The sequence below is a fragment of the Paramacrobiotus metropolitanus genome, unplaced genomic scaffold (genome assembly GCF_019649055.1).
Source record: "Paramacrobiotus metropolitanus isolate TYO unplaced genomic scaffold, Prichtersi_v1.0 Parri_scaffold0000017, whole genome shotgun sequence".
Taxonomy (NCBI): domain Eukaryota; kingdom Metazoa; phylum Tardigrada; class Eutardigrada; order Parachela; family Macrobiotidae; genus Paramacrobiotus; species Paramacrobiotus metropolitanus.
Window position 1 is genome coordinate 944339 of NW_026570237.1, and position 19963 is coordinate 964301.

General features: G+C 44.2%; 5 protein-coding genes across 7 annotated transcripts; 3 read left to right on the forward strand and 2 right to left on the reverse strand.

Annotated features, from left to right (window-relative positions):
• The first annotated feature begins 97 nt into the window (after positions 1-97).
• Positions 98-4658, forward strand: LOC129585576 (uncharacterized). Its single transcript, XM_055478299.1, has 4 exons — positions 98-699; positions 1209-1667; positions 2426-2925; positions 3515-4658. The coding sequence occupies exons 1-4, from the start codon at positions 460-462 to the stop codon at positions 4323-4325; spliced, it is 2010 nt and encodes a 669-aa protein (XP_055334274.1). The 5' UTR covers positions 98-459; the 3' UTR covers positions 4326-4658.
• Positions 4659-4970: 312 nt separating this feature from the next.
• Positions 4971-9263, forward strand: LOC129585523 (uncharacterized). The gene is made up of 5 exons (XM_055478235.1): positions 4971-5304; positions 5493-5576; positions 7395-7527; positions 7702-8102; positions 8181-9263. The coding sequence occupies exons 1-5, from the start codon at positions 5235-5237 to the stop codon at positions 9011-9013; spliced, it is 1521 nt and encodes a 506-aa protein (XP_055334210.1). The 5' UTR covers positions 4971-5234; the 3' UTR covers positions 9014-9263.
• On the reverse strand, positions 9201-12717 carry LOC129585522 (uncharacterized). 2 transcript variants are annotated; one of them, XM_055478234.1, is made up of 5 exons: positions 12432-12717; positions 12007-12193; positions 11660-11904; positions 11338-11553; positions 9201-10728 (listed from the first exon to the last, which is right to left on the reverse strand). In XM_055478234.1, the coding sequence occupies exons 1-5, from the start codon at positions 12496-12498 to the stop codon at positions 9575-9577; spliced, it is 1869 nt and encodes a 622-aa protein (XP_055334209.1). In that variant the 5' UTR covers positions 12499-12717; the 3' UTR covers positions 9201-9574. The 2 variants fall into 2 exon arrangements, with proteins under 2 accessions (XP_055334209.1, XP_055334208.1); XM_055478233.1 differs by having other exon boundaries at positions 11338-11556.
• A 419-nt stretch (positions 12718-13136) lies between these two features.
• Positions 13137-16330, reverse strand: LOC129585606 (uncharacterized). Of its 2 annotated transcripts, none has more exons than XM_055478353.1 (4): positions 16015-16330; positions 15266-15694; positions 14286-14785; positions 13137-13761 (listed from the first exon to the last, which is right to left on the reverse strand). In XM_055478353.1, the coding sequence occupies exons 1-4, from the start codon at positions 16255-16257 to the stop codon at positions 13341-13343; spliced, it is 1593 nt and encodes a 530-aa protein (XP_055334328.1). In that variant the 5' UTR covers positions 16258-16330; the 3' UTR covers positions 13137-13340. The 2 variants fall into 2 exon arrangements, with proteins under 2 accessions (XP_055334328.1, XP_055334329.1); XM_055478354.1 differs by having other exon boundaries at positions 15990-16156.
• A 272-nt stretch (positions 16331-16602) lies between these two features.
• LOC129585609 (zinc metalloproteinase nas-12-like) lies at positions 16603-19753 on the forward strand. The gene is made up of 5 exons (XM_055478358.1): positions 16603-17170; positions 17429-17533; positions 17754-17886; positions 18016-18448; positions 18782-19753. The coding sequence occupies exons 1-4, from the start codon at positions 17077-17079 to the stop codon at positions 18374-18376; spliced, it is 693 nt and encodes a 230-aa protein (XP_055334333.1). The 5' UTR covers positions 16603-17076; the 3' UTR covers positions 18377-18448; positions 18782-19753.
• The last annotated feature ends 210 nt before the right edge of the window (positions 19754-19963 follow it).

The window sequence follows — 19963 nt, forward strand, 5'->3', positions numbered from 1 at the left end:
ATAACGAGCAAAGATCACGGGCAGTGATTAACCAAAACAGCCTTTACTGCAACGGGGAAGGAAAATATTTATTAACATACTTGTGGATTCCGTTACCATGCCGGTACACCTGTGACGGAGAACTGAATTCGAAGCGCTGGCCAAAGGTCACCGAAATGTGCGCCACATGTTTTTCGAACTGACGTGTGATCGAGCCGGCTTTACGCGTGTGCGCTTTAGTTGATAGTCACATGCTATTCGGCCGGCATACTCTGTGTTAAGACTTAGCGTACAATACAGTATTGTACTACCAAGTATTACGCGGTGCTGTCAGTATCACGGTGTACCTGCCGGCAACGTGCGCGCTTACAGTGGAACGGAAGTTTGTTTATTCCGGCTTATTAGAATAACGGCCTTGATCGACTAGTGTTAAATTAATTTTCTACACCGCACGTCACTATCTCAAGGATTAGATTAAGAATGAGGCTATGGTGGTGGTGGATTGTGGCTTTTGCTCTGATGGCCGCGGTGACGGCCAGAAAGGTCGATCGCACCCGTAAATCCGGCGAATACGGGAGAGCTGTGGTGGAGGCAGTAGTGGAACAGATTGGCAAAGTGTACGGCGACGATAAGGACTTCTTGCGACGTCTGGCCTGTTTTGCATCGCAATACGGAACCGTTAGACAGGATTTACGGCGGAGTGCCACCGGGATATGGCAGGCACGTTTGAGACTTTAATATTTTGATGCGTGCGATACAGCTAAATAAAATAAACTTTATCACACAATCTTAATTTCAGGATAGTCATGTTTTCCTTTCCTTTTCAGTAATGTTTGATTTTGTTTTCGTTACTGCTTCTGTTTTTCGTATTCACACAAGACATTACTGGAAGTATTCCGGGAAAACGTATAATTAGACTCACGAAGTTTACCGGTTTTTTGGTTTTCTTAAGTGCCTCTTTTTGGTGTATGAAATCTTTTACAATTGCAGTTACAGTATCAGGCAAATTTCACGGTATGCAGCTCGCATCACAGAATTATGAAAACCTGCGTATACACAGCATGTATCTATAGAGTCAGTTTTTAAATTACTGGTTTTTAAAACTGCATATGTAAGTGCAAATATATGCAACTGCTTACTAAAACCTGGCGCCAAGGACAAAGTAAAACAGAATTTCGAAATCGATTTCCGGTAGCTGAGATAATGTTCGCCTGTGCTGCGCACCATAGATATCTCCCGAGCGATTCCGATCAACGCAGAATGTGCAGAGCTACAGCTTCCTGGCGGCGGAGCACGACCGAATCTACCGGAGTTTCGGCATCCAGTGGCGCTCGGTACGTCAGGATGATCTGAAGATCCCCCTGTACTCGGGCTTGGCGGCGCGACTCTGCATGCTGCTCTGCGGCACCATCGAACCGGTACTGCCTATTCCCGAATCCGACAGCGACCTGGCTTCCTACTGGCAAAGCTGCGCCCAGGTCACGCTCGCGGAGGATGTCGTGCGCAGCCGAATGCCGGCCTGCACTGACCGACAGTGTGGCGTCCGCATGGATATATGCGTCATGGTGGACGCATCGGGAAGTATTGGTACGGAGGATTTCCAACGGTCGCGAGACTTTGTACGCGATTTGCTGCGCGCATACGATCCTCAGCAAAACGCCAATAATGGAAAGCGTACAAGAGATTCGGTAAGCACTCACTAAACATTAAAGTACCATAATGTAGCCTCGGCCCTCAAGTTCGGACACTTTCGTACAGTGAATTAGGCGTGAACTGTACGGACCTCACGCTATTCATTGGATTTGTCACGGCTTGCTGAACTACCAAAAAATACAACTACTTGTATTGCAACTAACTGTAATAACTATTACAACTAATTGCAATAACTATCGCTAATTGGTGGAGCCTGTTATTACCAACGACTCGGTACGCAATCATTGAAACCTTTTTACGGCAATTTTCCAAAGCAATACGGCGGAGGAATACTGACAGTAAATACGAGAATGTATGAAGAACACAAACCGTAATAATAATGCAGCATCAACGGAGTCCTTTTCAGCGTCAACAAAGTCGGTTTTTGACATGAAAGATTTTTTTAAATTCCAAAGAATCGTTTTACAGATTTTTTTGCTTTGTCAAACTTAGAGATGTCAACGGTTAGAAACGGTTAAAAAGTTTGGAAATTCGCCAAAAAACGATCATAAAGTATGGAGAAAAAACTTCCAAAAAAAAGTTGCAGTCTAACCTGAATTCGGTTGGTAAGTAAGGAAATCTCCGGTTCCGTCGAAAATTATCAGCCTCTACAAAGCTAACGCTCTTTACTCGAGGCGGTTATGAGCCACATAAATACCAGAAACGACATTTTTTTTATTCGAACCTGTCGAAGCAGCTTGGTAGAACGTATAAACCTGTTGGCTGCTTAATAAATTTTACACGCAAATTGTAGGTACGTACTCATATCGTGGTGTTCTCCAGTGCTGTTCAGCAAGTCACCGATTTCAAGAGCACTACAGCGGAGAAACTGGCAGCGATCGCCAGCGCACCGCATCTTCAAGGCGGAACAGCCACCGCGGACGCCGTTCACCACTGCTACGGCGTACTCCAGAACAGGCCGACCACCACGGCCGCAACGCCCAAGGTCAACCTCCTCCTAACCGATGGCCAGTCCAACGAATGGCGATACGAAAGCCTCGACTCCATTCTACAGAAAAGCGCGTTAGCGAGCATCACTTCGTACGCTGTCGGCGTTGGCCCGGCACCCAACCAAGCCGAACTACTGACCATTGCCGGCAACCGGGCTGAGCGGGTGTTCAGCGTCACCGCCGCCACCGATCTGCAGCACCGGTTGGGACAAATTCACAAGGCTACTTGCCGAACACCGCAGACACCCCGGCCTAGGGAAAAAGTGTTGGAAACGCTGGGAAAGGATGAAACGCGTTTGCTCAAGTATCAAATCGTCCAGAAAAAGAGCTATAAATGTATTCGCGAAATAAACGGTCTGCGTAGGATAAGCAGATTAATTATCATAGTGCAATGGTCATAAGTATGAAGAAGACAATATTGTCACGATAGCGTGCTGTACTGCAGCCAACGCATACCCAACGCTTGCACTTATATCTCTCTTTCTGGACGGGCTTGCGCATATCGAAATACCAGCCCGTTTCAAAAACGGGTGACCACTATAATATATAGCCGTGAAATTCCGTGAACACAAGCTGGAGCCAGTTAAAACTTACGTCGCGCTACGCCCCTGGTTTGCTGTTAGTTTAATTCACTGGCTGCATCCACCATAACACAGCACTGCATATAGCCACTGCTCTACAATCCTCTTCATACGTTATCCTCTTCATACGTTATAGGCGGCCTATGTGCTGCACGCTTACAGTGGTCACTCATTTTTGAAACGGGCTTGTAGACTTTTAACCCGCAAATTAAACACGCGTTTAGAGCAGTGGTCAATTAGTTAATAACTTACCACAATGTGTACTTTATTTGTGAATTCTTTAGCGAATAGATAAGACTAATTTGACTGCAGGTTACAAATAACGGAAGACACCGAAATCTCCCTGGACGTCCCGGTAGGCGGCGCCAAAGTATACTACAGCCTCAGTCATGAGAACCCATCACCGGCTCTCCGCGACGGCGTATGTACGGTGCCGGGCTGCGTCATCCGATACCCGAGACAGCGGCCGCGTCGCGACGTTGTTCCCTCAAATGCAACTGGCAACCAAAGTGCCCCAGTAAATGTGTACATCAGCATCATCGGCACGGAGGACCTAAATAACATCACCTTTAGCGCGCAACCAGCAGCGGAAAATCCTGCTTACGTGCCCACCGACGAGCCGACGGACGAAGACGCCGAAGAAACGGACGAGGTCGACACGTCGACCACAACTGCGGAAGACAACACAGCATCTACCGATGTCACCACGTCGGCTCTGTCAACGTCTGCGGCTACCAGTTTGGAGACAAATACAACCACAGCAACCGTCAACGACATCACGAGCGGGATTTTGCATTCTACCACGGTACCGTCTGAACAGGCTACAATTGTCTCTGATGAGGTCACTACGAATGCAGTGTCCAGTGCAGATGCACGTCAATCGCCATTCGTCGGTCCAACCAGCCAATCGCCGTCCGTCTCACGGTTCACCACGACTGAAGAAACAACATCAGTGGAAAGAGCAGTCACAGTCAGCATACCAAGCAGCACGTTACCTTCCAGCGACAGTGCGTGGACAATTGCCGTTCCTCCCGCGAAAGACTCCGCCGCCACGATGAGAGCCAGTCTTGCCATTCTCCTGACATCTTTTGTGCTGACAATCGTGGTTTCTCGCGTCACTTAGAAAAATTTGTATGCCAATCATTGCATATCTATCAGTTTTCGCACCCATTAGCAGTGCAGCGGTCTTTTCCGCGCTTATTATCGAGCTTTTGTTTTTGGTTTATTACGTTTTTGTAATCGTATGGCTACTCCAGAATAGCCGCACGGCAATCATACGTAATGCTGTGAAACTGGAAACATGATGTCTAACGCTTTTTGAGGCGAAAGGCAAAAGTTTATTCTTGACGTAGCATTTCGCTACGCTCGCTGCAAAATGAATATATTTGCAGTATTGCTCTATTTTATCCGTTGACCGATGGTCTTTTGCAGTAGTCAAATGAATTAACGGCGCGCTGCCAAATACCTAAAAGGCAAAGATTATTCAAACTCGTAATGTACGTCCTACGTGCCACCTCATCCTGAAGAATATAAATTTCATAATAATACATGTAGAAGCAACAAAAACAATTTCAGTAGTTCGAGTAGTCGGTCGCGCAGATACTGTACATGCGCCCATAGCTTTCGTTGTCAGTTTCCGGAACCACGTACTTTGTACTGCTAAGTGGATAGAGATGAACTGATACAAATCAGTGAAATACAAAGTCGTTTTGCGCGTGTGCTCAAAACCGCCCCGAAAGTCTCGGTTCTTCACGCGCTGAGAGCAGCCGTATTAATACTGAATTTATTGCTTTGAATCCCATAGGCAAATTACTACGTACACGACGGCAGTGTACAGGCATACTAATAATAATTATGTTCGCAGTTCGTGTACAGTATTACGCTTTCTTGTATGCATTGTGACGGTTTGGCAGTTAGTTTTTGGGAAACGGGATTAATTATTCTGTTAGTATATTAGTACATTATGACTGATAAGTCCATTATTCGCGCAAACTAGCAGTTATAAATTGTGCGTTCTGGCTGGAAATGTATAATGACCGTCATTAGGAGTGTTGTTTTTCTTAGCGCTTGCGCCATCTTTGGAAGCATTATGTACATGTCCGGTATGTACAATACATGCACGGCCTATTTTAGTGGTTAAAACTCGATACCTGATACGAGAATTAGCGCGGTCTTGAAGTGCAAGTACTCCATTTATTCCCTCATTCCAGATTAAAAACAATAAAAACCGTTGTAGAATTGTTTACTGCAGGTTGTACAGCGTAACATGGGACCATTGTTTTCACAACAGATGCCGATCCGGGAATAACATCTCGCCCATTTTTTCGGCAGTTTTGGCACCATGCCATCTCCTATTCCATTTCTTCCGGGCTTAGTAAGTAAGATTAAAAAACAACGCCCCTACTGTATTTCCGCTTCCGGTTTAAACGTTGTCAGAAGGTTTTGAACGTTTTGAATCACATCATTTCGCAATTGATTTTGAAAGCTTCCCGTGTACTTTGGTTGAGTAATCAATTTTATATGGCAAATGACATTGATGCGAACTCGGCACTTGTACTTACCATTAGTAAGCAATACATGTATGTAATATAATTATTTTAATATTGTACGAGTAATAAAATAATATGGGATGTTCACAAACCACAGCACTCGAACATATCGGTGTGAACAAAAGCCAGTCGAAGCCATTAAAAAATACGTTAAACTTTTTTTAAAATGTACTTGTATGTAACAATTTTAGTTTTTCTGAATACGTTCACTAAATAATATAAATAAGATGTTGAACCTAAACGCAACAATTCAATTGGTCAGGATGTCCACTTTTACTGTAAAAAGGGAAATTAAAGTACACTGATTACTGACAGTTTCTTCGGTCATTCGAGAAATGCTTTAGCAAATGAAGTTGTAAGATAGCAATTACAGAAGACCCAGTCTAACAAATTTAGGTACTTGTAAGAATAAAGAAACGAAGAATAAAAAAACGAAGAATAATTTAAGCACAATCATACAAATTGTTATGATACGCTGAATTAATACATACAAGAAACAGCCTCGGCTTCGCCTCCGCGTTTCTTGTGATCCCCAGTCTACGGCCGGTTTATTCAAAGGATTTCATTCAGTTATTAAGTTAACAGCTTATTCCTTCAGGGAAACAAAATGGTCCGAAAATAGCACTAAAACGCAGATAGGACAAAAACTGAATTTATGGCTTTTGTGCACCCATACGCATTCACTTTTATTCAGAAGGAGATTTTTGTTAATTTTTCTCTCCCGACTTTGAGTCCACCAGGTACTTAATTTCAACCTGAAGAATGCTTGCAATAGATGCTGGGATTAGTTCGGTCCATCACCTAGCGGGCTTCGTGTGCTGGACAGTAATGGAAGTTCGGTCACTTGCTCACCTTGCGGGCACCCTGCTCTGGACAGCAGCGGTAGTTCGGTTACTCGTTCACCTAGCGGGCTGTGTGCTCTGGATAGTAGTGGTAGTTCCGTCACTCGTTCACCTATTGGGCAGTGGGCTCTGGATAATAGTGGAAGCTGGGTGAATTCCCTTTTTATTTTTCGTGTAATAAAGATCTAAAATGTAGATACCGTATTATTATTCCGTATTATAAGGAATAATTTAATTTAATTATGCTGAGTAATTGATTACTGCCCTTAGTTTTGCTCGGACTGCAATGAAAGGTCAGGCCGTTTGAACGATTACTATGGTCAGTTTCTTTTGCAGCTACCTTCAAATGGCTTTTCACGAGCTTTCTTATTCTTAAGTTATGTTTTTGAGCGCTTTTAAATTGTTAGCGATTTATAGAAACGAAGCCATCCGCTAGCAGCATCGTTTGTGTTTCTGCTAATTGGCTGTAGGAGCAAAAATTTAAACCTTTTTAATTTATTGATATAAAAAGGTACCACTTAAAATTTGCTCCATTCAACCGGACTTTGAAATTATTTTCAAGGTCTCCTTGAGCTTTCAGCTCTACCGGCACCGGCGTCTGTGAACGGGAGCCGGAGCGGATAATTGTCAAACAAAATGCATGTGACACGGTTTCCAGACATGCTGAATCGAATGGCGTTAGCTGTTTTTCGATTAATTTTTTGGTTTGTTCTGACCAGATCGTACGGGGTTTTCCGTTGTAATATAGATCTTTACCTTGATACCTTGATATATATGCCTACATACTTGTATATTTCAAAGATGAAACGGCAAGGAACAAGATCGTCCTAGCATTAAACATCGTGTCACTCTACACCGAGAACTGCATCAAATTCAAACAACTAGCGCGGAAAACCAGCACAAAGCATATCCATTTCGAACACCATCCAAAACCGTAAGTATAAAGGTATACGGTATTCTTCAGATTATATGTGTCACCGACACAAACTTTCCGCTCCGATCACAGTTTGGCAAGTGTCAGTGATACTCTTACTACAGTATCTAGACTGTACATAGTTACTACCGTACATGGAAAAACGGCATTCCGTTCGGGGATAAATCTTTTTAGGCATGAATGCCATGCGCACAGCCAGCATTCCATAAAACTGGGCGCCGAGTGCCTGCATCTGGACATCCTCGTCCACGAGATCATGCACGCTCTGGGATTTTCTCACGAGCACCAGCGTCCCGATCGCAACGGTCATGTCCACATACACGAAGTCAACCTGAAGACCGACGAATCCGTCCAACGACAGTTTCGCGTTCTCCCGCACATGGAAACCTACAGCCTCGGCTACGACGTCAACTCCGTAATGCACTATGACGAATTCGAGCCGCATTTCGCTGTCAACAAGTCGCAAGCGGTGATAACATTCAAGCAGGAACGCCAGCCACTGTTCCACATTTTCAGCCAGCTCGATGTGGCGAAATTACGAGCAGCATACCAGTGCCACGTTAAGAACACTAAAGGTCACTATCCGCCGTTTGAAAACGCTTTTACGCTTTGTGAATCGATGCACTTGTTGCTGTAAAAGTGTGCTTGTATAGATACTGATGAGAGCATTCCATCGTCCGCGACAACCCCCGCGGCGACAACATCAGTTCCAGTAGACGACACTGTACCGCCGTGGCAGAATCCCGAACACTGTAGCCAGTCCACCACATTCCAGCAACATCTTTACGCTCACGCTTCCATCTTGCATTGCACCTGGGAAGTGACGCATGCCGATCTGCAGATCCTCATCGACCGCTTCGAGCGTCTACACTATCCTGTCGGTATCTTCCTCTACGACAGCAAAAAATACCTCAAGCCGCAGATATTCCAACCTATATCCAGGCAGGTTGTCATTCTCAACCTGCAGTATTGTGTGCGGCGATCAACGAGCGAGACACCGTACATTCTGGGTTTCCGCAAACTACAGCGATTCCAGCTGTCGCACTGCCTGGATTTGGATATACGCAAGCAGCATTTCGACACACTAGCCGAGTTGCGCATGATGACGCTGCACAACTGCACGGTTCTCCATCTGGACCGGGACACGTTTAGTAATCTGCCGCAGCTCCACAGCCTATCGCTGGATTATGCAAGTCCCGGCATTACCAAAAGGTCACCAGCCTTTCGAGCCTTTTTATATCGTCTGCATTGTGGTAAAAAATTTGCCTGGTTTCGTTGTTGGTTGGAGGCGTTTCCCCAGTATTTCCAGTCGAGAATGGAAAAGGAAATTTACCATACGGAGAAATCATTTACGAACGCTGCGGTGGACGTGGACACACTGCGGGTGCTGTACGACTGTGAGACCAACGAGACCGTTGCGTTGTCGACTGGTGGACAGCATGAAATGTATTCGCTATTTAGCGAGAATCCCTGCAGCCGAGACTGACCAGTAGCGAAACATCATTGAGTTGCATTCTGAGATTTGATACTGCTGATGTTCTTGGCAGATAACAACACAATCCAGTCAGCTGGTCGACATTAAATTAACGGCGTTTTCCGATGGGTACTTCTGTGATTATGATGGCACCCCGTTGACTCCTGAGTTCACTACTTAGGCTAACGCCAAAGAAATTTATATATATTTGTTTTTACGATGGTTGGTATGCTACTCTGGTACGTACTATGGGTTGAGTAATAGCACTGAACCAAAATGAGATAATGACAAGTCTACCGTAGCGAATGCCATAGCAATGCAGTAAACATGGAATCGTGAGCATTAGTAACAACAGCACTAAACCGCAGTACTGAAAAATGTGCCAGGTAAACCGTTTCGATGAAATCGGTTTTGAATTTACAGCATCATTCACAAACCGATCTCAAAGCAGTACGTATTCATCAGTTTCACATCAGCTGGTCATCCGGTATTATAAGTCCTGACATCGGCCTCGAGCAAACAATTCAAAACTCGTTCCACAATACAGTTCTTCGTTCGGTACCGTACAGTTCATCAGAAACCCAAACACCGCTGTCCGAGATACTCCTTCATGACTTTCCCATCTTTGTGAATTATTTCTTTAATATCGATATCCTTACTGGGAAAAAACGCCCCCAGATACGGATCATCCGGACCTTTTTTATAGTAGAAGAAATCCTCGTTATACGCACCGGTGCCCTCTTCATACCGGTACACCTGCAGCGAAATCGCCGGCGTGTGATCATCCTCGTTTATCAGTTTATGCGTCTGATACAGATCCGAGCGCATCCACGTGATATTCCCTGCGTACACCGTCTCCGCCTTAATCAACTCCGGCGGCTCATAGCTGCCGTTAACGATGGGATTGTACCACTCGGATTTCAAGGAGCCCTGTAGGATCTTGATGACGGCCGTGGAGTTGCCGTGATCGTGCACCGGACTGCAGTGTCGTGCTGGCCACACCTCCAGCACCATATCCTGTCCGGGGGAAATCAACAGCGAACGCCGCAAGGGAATGCGAATATACGAAGAATTGGCGTTGCCGAATAAGCTCTTGCTCTGCTTCATCTGCAGGATACTATGCAGTACACAACCCGGTGTTTTCAGTGAGAAGGTGATCGCGTCTAGATGATCTTGAGTGAATTTGGCAGCTAATACTTTGGATAGAAGACCGGATACAATGGGACAGCTGTTAGGCGACATGTAGAACTTCTCCGACGCCAGATGCTCTAAAGTCAGTTGGTCGTTGGGGATGATGATCGGTTCGAGATCCACCAATACCGGTTCTTTCTTCAGTTTCATCTTGTCGAAAAGAGGAATGTGATCACCCAGGGAGATGGTACGAATCTGCCGCAGTGTCGGGTCGTGGTTGTTTTTGCTTTTCGAACGGAAATGGTACAGAATGTTCCCTACCATCTGGTAGCCGTGGCCGAATTTGATGAAAGGTGGCGCGTCGTCGCCGGCGCTGCGGGATGAAAAAGAGACCCAGTGCGTGAGGCGTGTGGCGTTGGGGTGGATGAGACTGTGAGCGGGGGTCTTCATGATGACTTCGTCGAAGTCGTCCGCATGATCGCCGACGAGCTCAACGTTTCTGTCGCTGATTACCAAAGTGAGGGGACCAAGTAGAAGCCTGTATGATAGCTGGGTGGGAGCCAATGGAGACAGGAAATAACCGACGGTGCCAATAGCTGCAAAAACACTGAACTGAGCAATTTGTTCAGATATGCGCTGCCAAGCATGTTTACGTCGACGTTTTTAGCTCTCTGGGCATTTTCACAATTAGGTTTCGCATATCGAACACCAGAGGCATGGTGTTCTTCTCGTTTTTCCACATGACAAAGCCACTCGAAAACATTTTCCCTGACAATTATTGCATTTTTACATGCTTGTACTTGTACATGAGATTAATCAAAAATATACGTACTGCGAATCTATGTACAGAAGTACTTACTTTTTACGAAAGTTACCATTCGGTATTTACAGATACAACAAACGGTCACTCTTACTTTACATTTTGAACAACTAATCACCAGTCCACATGTGGCGTTTTAAAGATTAACTGCTGATCTCAGCTGAAACAGAATGTGCAATTTTGGGTCTCCATCCGGTTATTTGAATAAATATGAGGGAGGAGTAGGGAACAAAAAGGTTATGGTGACCGGTTGTTAAAAATATATATTATACAGCGAAATTGACCGGTTGTTTAGAAAAATATCGTAGTAGTGATTAAAAAATCGAAAAGGCTAGACACTAGTACAGTAGCCAGTAGACAAGAGTAATTATAGCTGTTAACGTACACTGACCACCGACCAAGGAAACGGTATCAATAAGGGTAGGTGGAAGGTTGATTTGGTTGCGATTACAAGGGTGGCTTTGCAATAGATTGTGTTCCCTAACGGCGCTGTTCGGACTATACGACACTGGACAACTAATCCGGCGTTGGTTGTCGTCGCACATGGCTTTGGGGATGAAACCATCCAGCGGTTGACAGTAGTACATGTCACTCGATCGCTCTTCTGAAATTTCCAACGTTTAGTAACCAGTAATCACTAAAAGCGCAAGTTCTATAACTAAAAATACGGTACTTACACACAACAGAAAGCCGAGAACTCGACTTACTTGTCAGAATGGTGTACTCGATAGTAGCGAAGTAACTGGTACCGGGGACACTAGCGCCAGCATCCCCTTTGATAACAATCATCAGAGAAGGATGCTCCTGGAATATCGACCGAATGTGCGCCACGGATGGTAGAAACTTCTTGGCATGCGGTGCGCTTCGTATCGTATTATGCTTGAACAAGATATTATGTCCAGATCTCTTGTCAACGATGGCTAACGATCGTCCACTGCCCAAGTGCAACTGCCTGTGAAATATGGAAAGTATCAGTATACGGAATCGACGTTCGGGACTGTATTCTGTACGTGACATACATTATGTCGACAGAAGTTTTATATGTCAAACTTACACTACATTTAAATAAATTGCCTTCTGCGAAGGCAGCTCCGATCCCTGAAGGAAGAGTCCGATGGTAACATTGCAATTGGGTGGCGGCATTTTCTGGAATCGGAGTTCGCCTCCTCGTTTATGCAGGTTCTTGGTGGAATATGAGAGCAATAGTTTACTCCCACAACGTTCTTCCATAGTGTGCCGATCTATCAACAGTTAAGAAATACGTTAGCAAGGCATTGAAACAGGACATAAAGTGTTTGGGAGGGGCACGGAAGTTTATATTTTAGTTGGTGCTTGGATATACACCATTTACCGGGCCGTTTTCTCGTGAACGCACCCAAAATTATTCATTACTCAGCAACCGGCACTAGCAAGAAGTTATGCTTTATTAAATATTCTTGTGAGTTGTGACGGCATTTCAAATATCCTGATTATACTTACACGATGCTGGTTCCCCGACATCAACAAGCAATGCAACAGCCGCTAATAAAGCACTGAAAAGCCGCATTTAAAAAGGGTTGTTATCCTCGATGTTAAAAAATTGAAGAACTTTTCAGTCGCTCAATGACGAAATGCTATACTGTAGTAGAACACAGTTAATGCATAGAACTTCTGGAGGTTCCTTTCGTATATCTTTATTTCGATCCGTAATGACCACAACGGCAAGCAGCGCAATACTGCTTAAATTACATTAGAAAACAAGTTTCTTATTGTGCCCAGTTTATGATCCAAGTGCAAAAGCTTATGTGTAACAAGCGGATAATCATGACAGCATATATATGTATATATATATTGTGAGACTTTGCGAACAGTCGTCAGATGGACATTGACCTTTGCTTCGTACAGGGACGGGTGATACACTTTTTCGGTGCGTGCTTGCTCAGGCTAGTTGTGAGAAGCCACGTGTAACCGGTGTTACGATACATTGATTAATACGATGTAGACGTAGTTACGTATTTGAATTCCTTAGTGAGCGATTGCGATCATTCTTGTACAAACCCGTACGGGAGCGTTTACACTTAGATTGTCGAGCGCAGCGGGAATTTAAGGCATTTTCTTCTTCGAAAAATGGCCTGAGCATCACACAGACTCAGGAACACTGAAATAAATTATTTTCCCAAATAGTAACGTTAATAAATGTTTTCGATTAACTTCTTGCTGGCATTATTCTGAACATTTCTCAGAGATTGAACATGCAACGATTGCGCTTCATATTCAGCGGCTTGACCTTCGTTTTTTTGAAATGCGGACCAATAAAATCACAAAACTGTTTTCTGACTGAAGTTTTGCATTGGACTGGCTCACACTCAGTAGTAATTGACTGAGAGAAAACCTAAAAGTATGACAAAATTACCAAATGTACTCGATTCGATTGTATTCACGCACAAGATGGATCATGGCAGCGTCCACCATATCGCTTGTGTCCACATCGCTGCCAACCATTTCACCAACAGTCTCAACAGACGGAACAGGCTCAGGTGGTGACCGGATCACCTTGGCAGTTATAATGAATTTGTTAAAACTCTCCTCTCCAATGACACTGAGGTACAAATACGATTTAGCAGTGTCGCTCGGCTGGCTCGGCAGCGTGGCTGTACTTCGGCGGGATCGTTCCTGCGGACGCGGTATAATACAACCCGGAGCGCGGCAGATGCCGTCGTGAGCTGCCCGCGATGGATTCTCGTAGCCCCATGCGTAGGGAATGTTGACACTGCCTTCTGTACATTTCACGTCAAGAGCAATTTCAGTTAATTCTTCGGGAATGTCGATCCTGTAATTATGTGTAGGTCGTCAATCCGCCATAGGTCCATGCCATAATTATTATGTTAATAAATGGCGTATTATTAATTAGCGTAACAAAAAATGTGGTTATATAATAACAAGGCAGCAGTCAAAAGAAAGCGTTAATTTAATGTGTTCTCCAGTGTGCGGAAAATGCGTACCGAGTTTATGATTTGCGTTACCACAACTGGATCAAATTTAAATGAGTTGACGAGTAACGGAAACGACAAACTAATAAACAACGCAGCCTGCACAAATATTCAAAAGACCTTAATAACGTAAAGCGCTGGCTTATTGTGGTTTTCATGGCGCGCATTTATGATAGATCTCCAGCTTTAGACCACAAGCTGAACTGCTGTACGAGTACCAGAAACTGATAAAGTTGACAGTGAATAACTACGTATATTCACTATATTGTATAGTGTATAATTATGGCTTATTCACAGAGTGACAGAGATATTCGGTACATAAGTTACGCTTGAGTCTAGAATTTTGCTGTGCTGTATCTCTTACTTGATAGGGCGGCATTCATCTTTTCCGAGTGCCTCCTCGTATGGCTGCTCGAACTCGGGTGTCTGCGGCGTCCGACAGGTGGCGCGGCGGATCTGTCCCAGTCGGCTTTGAAGATCTGATGCGGTACGGACGTTGAAAACACGTTCAGAATGGTTACCGGCAATGGACTTCAGTTCTTCCGTGTTAAGCCATGAGCCGACGCCGATTGCAAAGGACACTATGTTGGCCGCAGCAGTCCGCAAGAGGACCGAGTTCAGGCTTTCATGCGTCCATTCATTCGACTCACCGTCCGTTAGAAGGAGGTTGACTTTGGGTGTGGCTGACGATATGGTTGGCATATTCTGCAGCGCGTAGTAGCAATAGTATAAAGCGTCCGCTGTTGCGGTTCCTCCTTGTAAATGGGGTGCACGCATTACTGCCGCACGTTGATCGTCGGTGGTACTGTTAAAGTTCGATACAAATAGTACTGTGCTTGAGAACAGCAGCACGTTCGTACGCACCTGCAAAGCAAAGGTGGAACAATCCAATTTCTATCTAATCGGCTTACCGTGTTCTGCTGCTCAAAATTCTAGCCAACTTAGCAAGCAAGGGAAGGGAATGCAGGTAATCATTAAAGTTTTTGTATTTTAAAATTTTGACTCTAATGGGTTTAAATCCGCGTTTGCACTTTATGATATCGTAAATTATAGCTGCATTAGTGACCTTTCATCCTTTTCAGGATATGCATTGAATTATTCCCTCAGAGCGAGCACTGGAAGCAGTTCGAGCTGAACTTAAGATGCTCTAGCTCTGATAACATCATTTCAATCTTATGACTTACAGATTCACAACTCAGGTAATAAAAGTTAATGTTAGAAGAGGTTAGAAAGTTTAGGTTAGAAAATACCGTAGAAAATGTCACAAAAACACCATCCTGCGAATATTTTCTGCCATGTTGACAAAAAAGTTTACCTGACGCCTGACGGAACACAACAGCATACCTGTTCTCCGTCATAGGAGAAGAGTAAATCATCTACAAACAGCCGCGATCGCTGAAAATCTACAGCATCGATGCTGCCCGACGAATCCACCATAATGCACATATCCATACGCGCTGCGCAATTCTCCACTGTGCAAGCCCTTTTACGATTTTCGACCAATTTATCCTCGATGACCGCATGGGCGCAGGTCCGCCAGTACGCAGCCAGATCATCGTCCGCGTCCGGGATGCTGAGCCTCGGTTCAATGTTGCTGCACAGCAGCATGGTCAAGCGAGCTGCAATGCCGGAGTAAAGTGGCCTGAGTAGATCTAGTGAATCAACATCTGTCCAACTGATATCGAATTCTTTTTTGATTTGAGCATGCGCCGCTTGTAGAAATTTGTGCTGACCAGCCAGCTCACGGGTCAGAAAGAACCGTCTGGGTGAAATCTACGGCACAATGCTCACAATTAAGCACATTAGCTACTGACAACACCCATGATGAACAAACAATCTTTAAGCATCACTTTTGAGGTTTTTTGGTACTGTTACTAGCCAAATGCATTACTGACAGTGAGGGTGACGACTTGGGGAGTAATACACATAAATGATGGTGCATACTTCGGTAATCACATTATTATTAGAGACACGTGCGTTATAAGGTACTAGCCTCTTGTACAATTTTATAGGAACGTATTGGATATGCATGTATTGTATAGAAACGTGTTTCCAGTAACACGCTTACCGAAGTATGCATATGTGCTTCATACCGGCCATATTCCGGTTTTACTCTTCGCCAGATTTTCCCAGTTGGCCCCGTATTCCGAATCAAAGCAGGCGATTCGCCGGAGAACATCATGATCATCAGGAAATACTTGAAGTTTACTGATCAAATAGATCACGTCTTCAACAACATCTTTGCCTGTCGCGTTGGCTGTCACTGCCCAATGCACCCGCGGTTGTCTCGCCCACGTCAAAGGAAGTAGCGACAATAGCAGTGCGGATAATATCATTCCGGCGCAGGGTTCCGGAAAACTGGACTAACTCGACCTTCAACGATCAAAATATTATTAACCTCTCAGTCCCGAAAAGATAGCAAGCAGTTACATTTATGTAGAAGCGAAGCAGATGGAGAAGTCTGAGCTATCGACAAAAATAACGTCGAAAGATCCCGTGAGACGATAAAGAAGTGCAGATTGATGGGTGATAGGAGCGGAAATGAAAGCCGGCATTCAAACCGCTGACAACTGTTACATCGCAAACGATTCTACAGCGGCTTGCATGCCACAAGAAATTTGAGAAACTCTACTTGCGCTAATAATTCGATGGATTCTTGTTGTAGATAATATGGAAAAAATTTAAACCTCTTTGTACGCCGGCTGATTTGCATGACCGTATAAACCACACGACGTCTTTGTAATGAGGAACGTATATTACAGCAGTTTGAAACTATGAAGTTTATTTTTAATATCGTTTAACACATACCACTCATGATACCAGTATAATTATAAATACGTTATATCGCGAAACCGTCGATTGTCATTGTACGAGCCAGACGTCTATTACTCGTATTGCGCTTTTCCGTGCGGTTTTCTTTGGAATCACGCGAGTGAATATTAAAAATTTCTTTTAAAGTGCCGTGCACCAGCTCTTCCACGGAAAAAGCCATAATAATTGTTATTATTGTACGTTCAGCAGCTCCATGGAGATTCCGCATACTGCAAGAAAATCAGCATTTTCCCTTTGAGACATTCTAGATTCCTCTGTCCCCAGAATTCTGCTTACAGCTTTATCAGGAACAACCTGAGTAGACCGTGGATACACTCACCAATATGACAATGTATATTAAAACGCTTGGACTGGCTGTGTTTTCTGTTGTCTGCATTTTGGTCATCGCAGGCCATCACGTGCTGTTATCAAAAGCCGGTACGAGTACGAATAAGCACTTCGTCAATAAATATGAGCGAGCCGATTGATGTTTATGAGTCTGTACCCGGCTTTGCAAGAAATTTCCTCTCACTTTTGACCGTATTTTATAATTATGTGATGCAGTAAAATTGTGCAGGTTGGGAAGCCTAAACGTAAAAAGAAGGCATTGTGTATTAAACAGCCTTTGATTTGGCCTATAAATTCGTCGACAACGTGCACTAAAACGGTTCTAAAATTTTAATAAATTGATTTCAGGCTTGATAAAGCGTGATACTACTGCTCGAATAGAGAGCGAGCCGGAAGCTACACCTAACAAGCGGCAAAACACTGTTTCGTACTATTTCGACTCCAAAATTAAAAGTAAGTAACACTTTGTAACAAATGCACTTAGTCATGGAGCAGAGTTAATATCGTCTATATTCGGTATTGTATTTCGACTGCAAGAGTGGATTGACAGGCATTTAAATGGATAACGTGGCGCACAGGAGCTCTTATTTACAGCTCAGTCTGCAAAAACTGTAGAAGTAGAGACCACTCGTCTGCTGTGAACCGACGATGTACGTACGTCTGTTTCTGTTAGATCTGGAACAGAAAAATACCATCAATCAATCAATGCGTATTATATCGTTGTACACGGACAACTGTATCATCTTCAAGGAGTTAAGAAAGCCTACTGGGATTATACACATACAGTTTATCCCTCACCCGAAATCGTAAGTTCACACTTCACAGTCGGTACACCGTGCTCTGAACTGCTTGTAAATGGTACTCCACAAATATCATTTTTCGCCAGCGATAATACTTTTAGCGACGAGACTTCAAAAAACGTTACTTTATTTTAGGAAATTCTGTCTAGATGAATTCACTAAAACCGGAGAAAGCACCAGAACGATTAAACTGGGAGCAGACTGCATGCATGTCAACATCATCATCCACGAAATCATGCACGCATTGGGATTTTCCCATGAACACCAGCGCCCCGATCGAGACCGTTACGTGCATATCAATACTAACAACATAAAACCCGACGGCATCATCCAGCAGCAGTTTCAGATTTTGCCCGGAATGGAGACATACAATGTCCCCTACGACATCCACTCCGTCATGCATTACAACGAATTTATACCACAGTTTGCCATCCATGAGTCGCAGCCTATAATGACCTTTAAGAACGGCACGCGCCAAGAGCTTTTCACGCTCTGAGCGAACTAGACCTCGTTAAACTTCGAGTGGCGTTTAAGTGCCAAGTCACGCCCGGTTCCAAAACCGCCACAGGTACGAAAAGGACTCGGTTTTGTAACTGCGTTACCACGATTATACTGCTCGATGGATCCGTAATTCAAATTGGCAGAAAGCGGACTAAAACTAAGACTTGTAGTGTAGTAGTACTTACTAAGACAGTTACTCTACTGAGACTTGTAGTTGTAGTGTAGCACTCCACTTATACCAATTGGTCGCTATAAAAAATCAGATTATCTCGACTGTAGTTTATGTATGGAGAAGCATCGCTCACAGTCAAGAAAATCGCGCATAACATCGTGCTTTGTCTAGAATTCAACCATTCTGTCCAGAAGAAACTAAATTATGCCCAATTAAATGTATTCGTAGACGCTGCTCCACGAACACCATCCTCTACAAGAAAACATCGCACAAAACCGGCTCCATCATCGACTGTTTACCCTGAAACAGATCAAAATCCTACGAACTGTCGGCACTCAACGACTTTCCAGCAACAAATGGATGTTAACGCTTCCATAATGCGTTGTACGCAGGATGTGACGATTGACGAAATCGAGATATTAGTTCGGCGTTTCCATCTGCTAGCGCGCCCCGTCGGTGTTTTTCTATATGACAACGAGGCGTACTTAGAATGGTCGATATTCCACAGAATTAGCAGATTGGTTGTTATCCTCCTTCTACAGAACTGCACGCGGCGTTCAACAAGCCAAGTGCCGTTCAGCATGAATTTTCGCGATTTACAGCGTTTCCACTTGTCCAACTGCGTGGATCTGGATATCCAAAAGCAGCACTTTACAGATCTGCCAAATCTGCGAATGTTCTCTTTGCAAAACTGCACCATATACAACCTGGAGACGAACGCTTTCAGTGACCTGCCGCAGCTGCGAAGTCTCTCCCTGGATTACGCTGGTCAAAGCGTAATGCAAAGGTCACCGGCTTATCGATCGTATTTATACGACCTTCACTGCGGAAAGCACAGCTGGTTTCACTGCTGGATGGAGTCGTTCCCCGCATTGTTCCAGTCGCGAGCCAAAGGTGACATTTATCATATTCCCAATTCCTTTGTTAACACGGCTGTGCATGTGGATACGATGCGGACGTTGTTCAACTGCGACACTAACGAGACGGTTTATCCATCGCCAGCAGCGTACTACGAACAATATTCGCTATCTCACCAAGAATGCTTGCATTCTCAAAATGAAACTAATCCTAGCGCTAAAAATGTGATAATTGTTGTTTGACTTACCTCTAACAGTGTGATTTTCTACGGTAAATATCTGCATAAATCCATCGAATGCTCTTCGGAAAATTAAACAGATTTTTCTCCCTAAAATGTTGTCTTTGCGCACATTGTTTCGTGTTTTACTGACCATCGGCGAGTCCCTAAGAGGTAATTATTAAAACAGGAAGTTGAAAAACTTCACACACATTTAACGTATGTATAGTATATACCTTATAAGTTCTACGTGCGTAAAGTGTCAGTGCGGAGGAAACCGCATGCGCGTAATTTCCGCGTGTACTGTCTAACGTTAACATTTATCACCGTTTTCC

Excerpts from the sequence above, each read along its gene's own strand:
- LOC129585523 (XM_055478235.1), top strand. The coding sequence starts at position 5,235 with ATGACCGTCATTAGGAGTGTTGTTTTTCTTAGCGCTTGCGCCATCTTT. Across the intron at positions 5,577-7,394 it reads TTCCATTTCTTCCGGGCTTA|ATGAAACGGCAAGGAACAAG; the intron begins GTAAGTAAGATT and ends TATATTTCAAAG. Across the intron at positions 7,528-7,701 it reads TTCGAACACCATCCAAAACC|GCATGAATGCCATGCGCACA; the intron begins GTAAGTATAAAG and ends AAATCTTTTTAG.
- LOC129585609 (XM_055478358.1), top strand. The coding sequence starts at position 17,077 with ATGACAATGTATATTAAAACGCTTGGACTGGCTGTGTTTTCTGTTGTC. Across the intron at positions 17,534-17,753 it reads TTTCGACTCCAAAATTAAAA|ATCTGGAACAGAAAAATACC; the intron begins GTAAGTAACACT and ends TGTTTCTGTTAG. Across the intron at positions 17,887-18,015 it reads TTTATCCCTCACCCGAAATC|GAAATTCTGTCTAGATGAAT; the intron begins GTAAGTTCACAC and ends ACTTTATTTTAG.
- LOC129585606 (XM_055478353.1), bottom strand. The coding sequence starts at position 16,257 with ATGATATTATCCGCACTGCTATTGTCGCTACTTCCTTTGACGTGGGCG. Across the intron at positions 15,695-16,014 it reads GTAAAACCGGAATATGGCCG|ATTTCACCCAGACGGTTCTT; the intron begins GTATGAAGCACA and ends ATTGTGCCGTAG. Across the intron at positions 13,762-14,285 it reads GATGAATGCCGCCCTATCAA|GATCGACATTCCCGAAGAAT; the intron begins GTAAGAGATACA and ends ACATAATTACAG.
- LOC129585522 (XM_055478233.1), bottom strand. The coding sequence starts at position 12,498 with ATGCGGCTTTTCAGTGCTTTATTAGCGGCTGTTGCATTGCTTGTTGAT. Across the intron at positions 11,905-12,006 it reads GCAATTTATTTAAATGTAGT|GCAGTTGCACTTGGGCAGTG; the intron begins GTAAGTTTGACA and ends CATATTTCACAG. Across the intron at positions 11,557-11,659 it reads CGAGTACACCATTCTGACAA|AAGAGCGATCGAGTGACATG; the intron begins GTAAGTCGAGTT and ends TGGAAATTTCAG.
- LOC129585576 (XM_055478299.1), top strand. The coding sequence starts at position 460 with ATGAGGCTATGGTGGTGGTGGATTGTGGCTTTTGCTCTGATGGCCGCG. Across the intron at positions 700-1,208 it reads GTGCCACCGGGATATGGCAG|ATATCTCCCGAGCGATTCCG; the intron begins GCACGTTTGAGA and ends TGCGCACCATAG. Across the intron at positions 2,926-3,514 it reads GATGAAACGCGTTTGCTCAA|GTTACAAATAACGGAAGACA; the intron begins GTATCAAATCGT and ends ATTTGACTGCAG.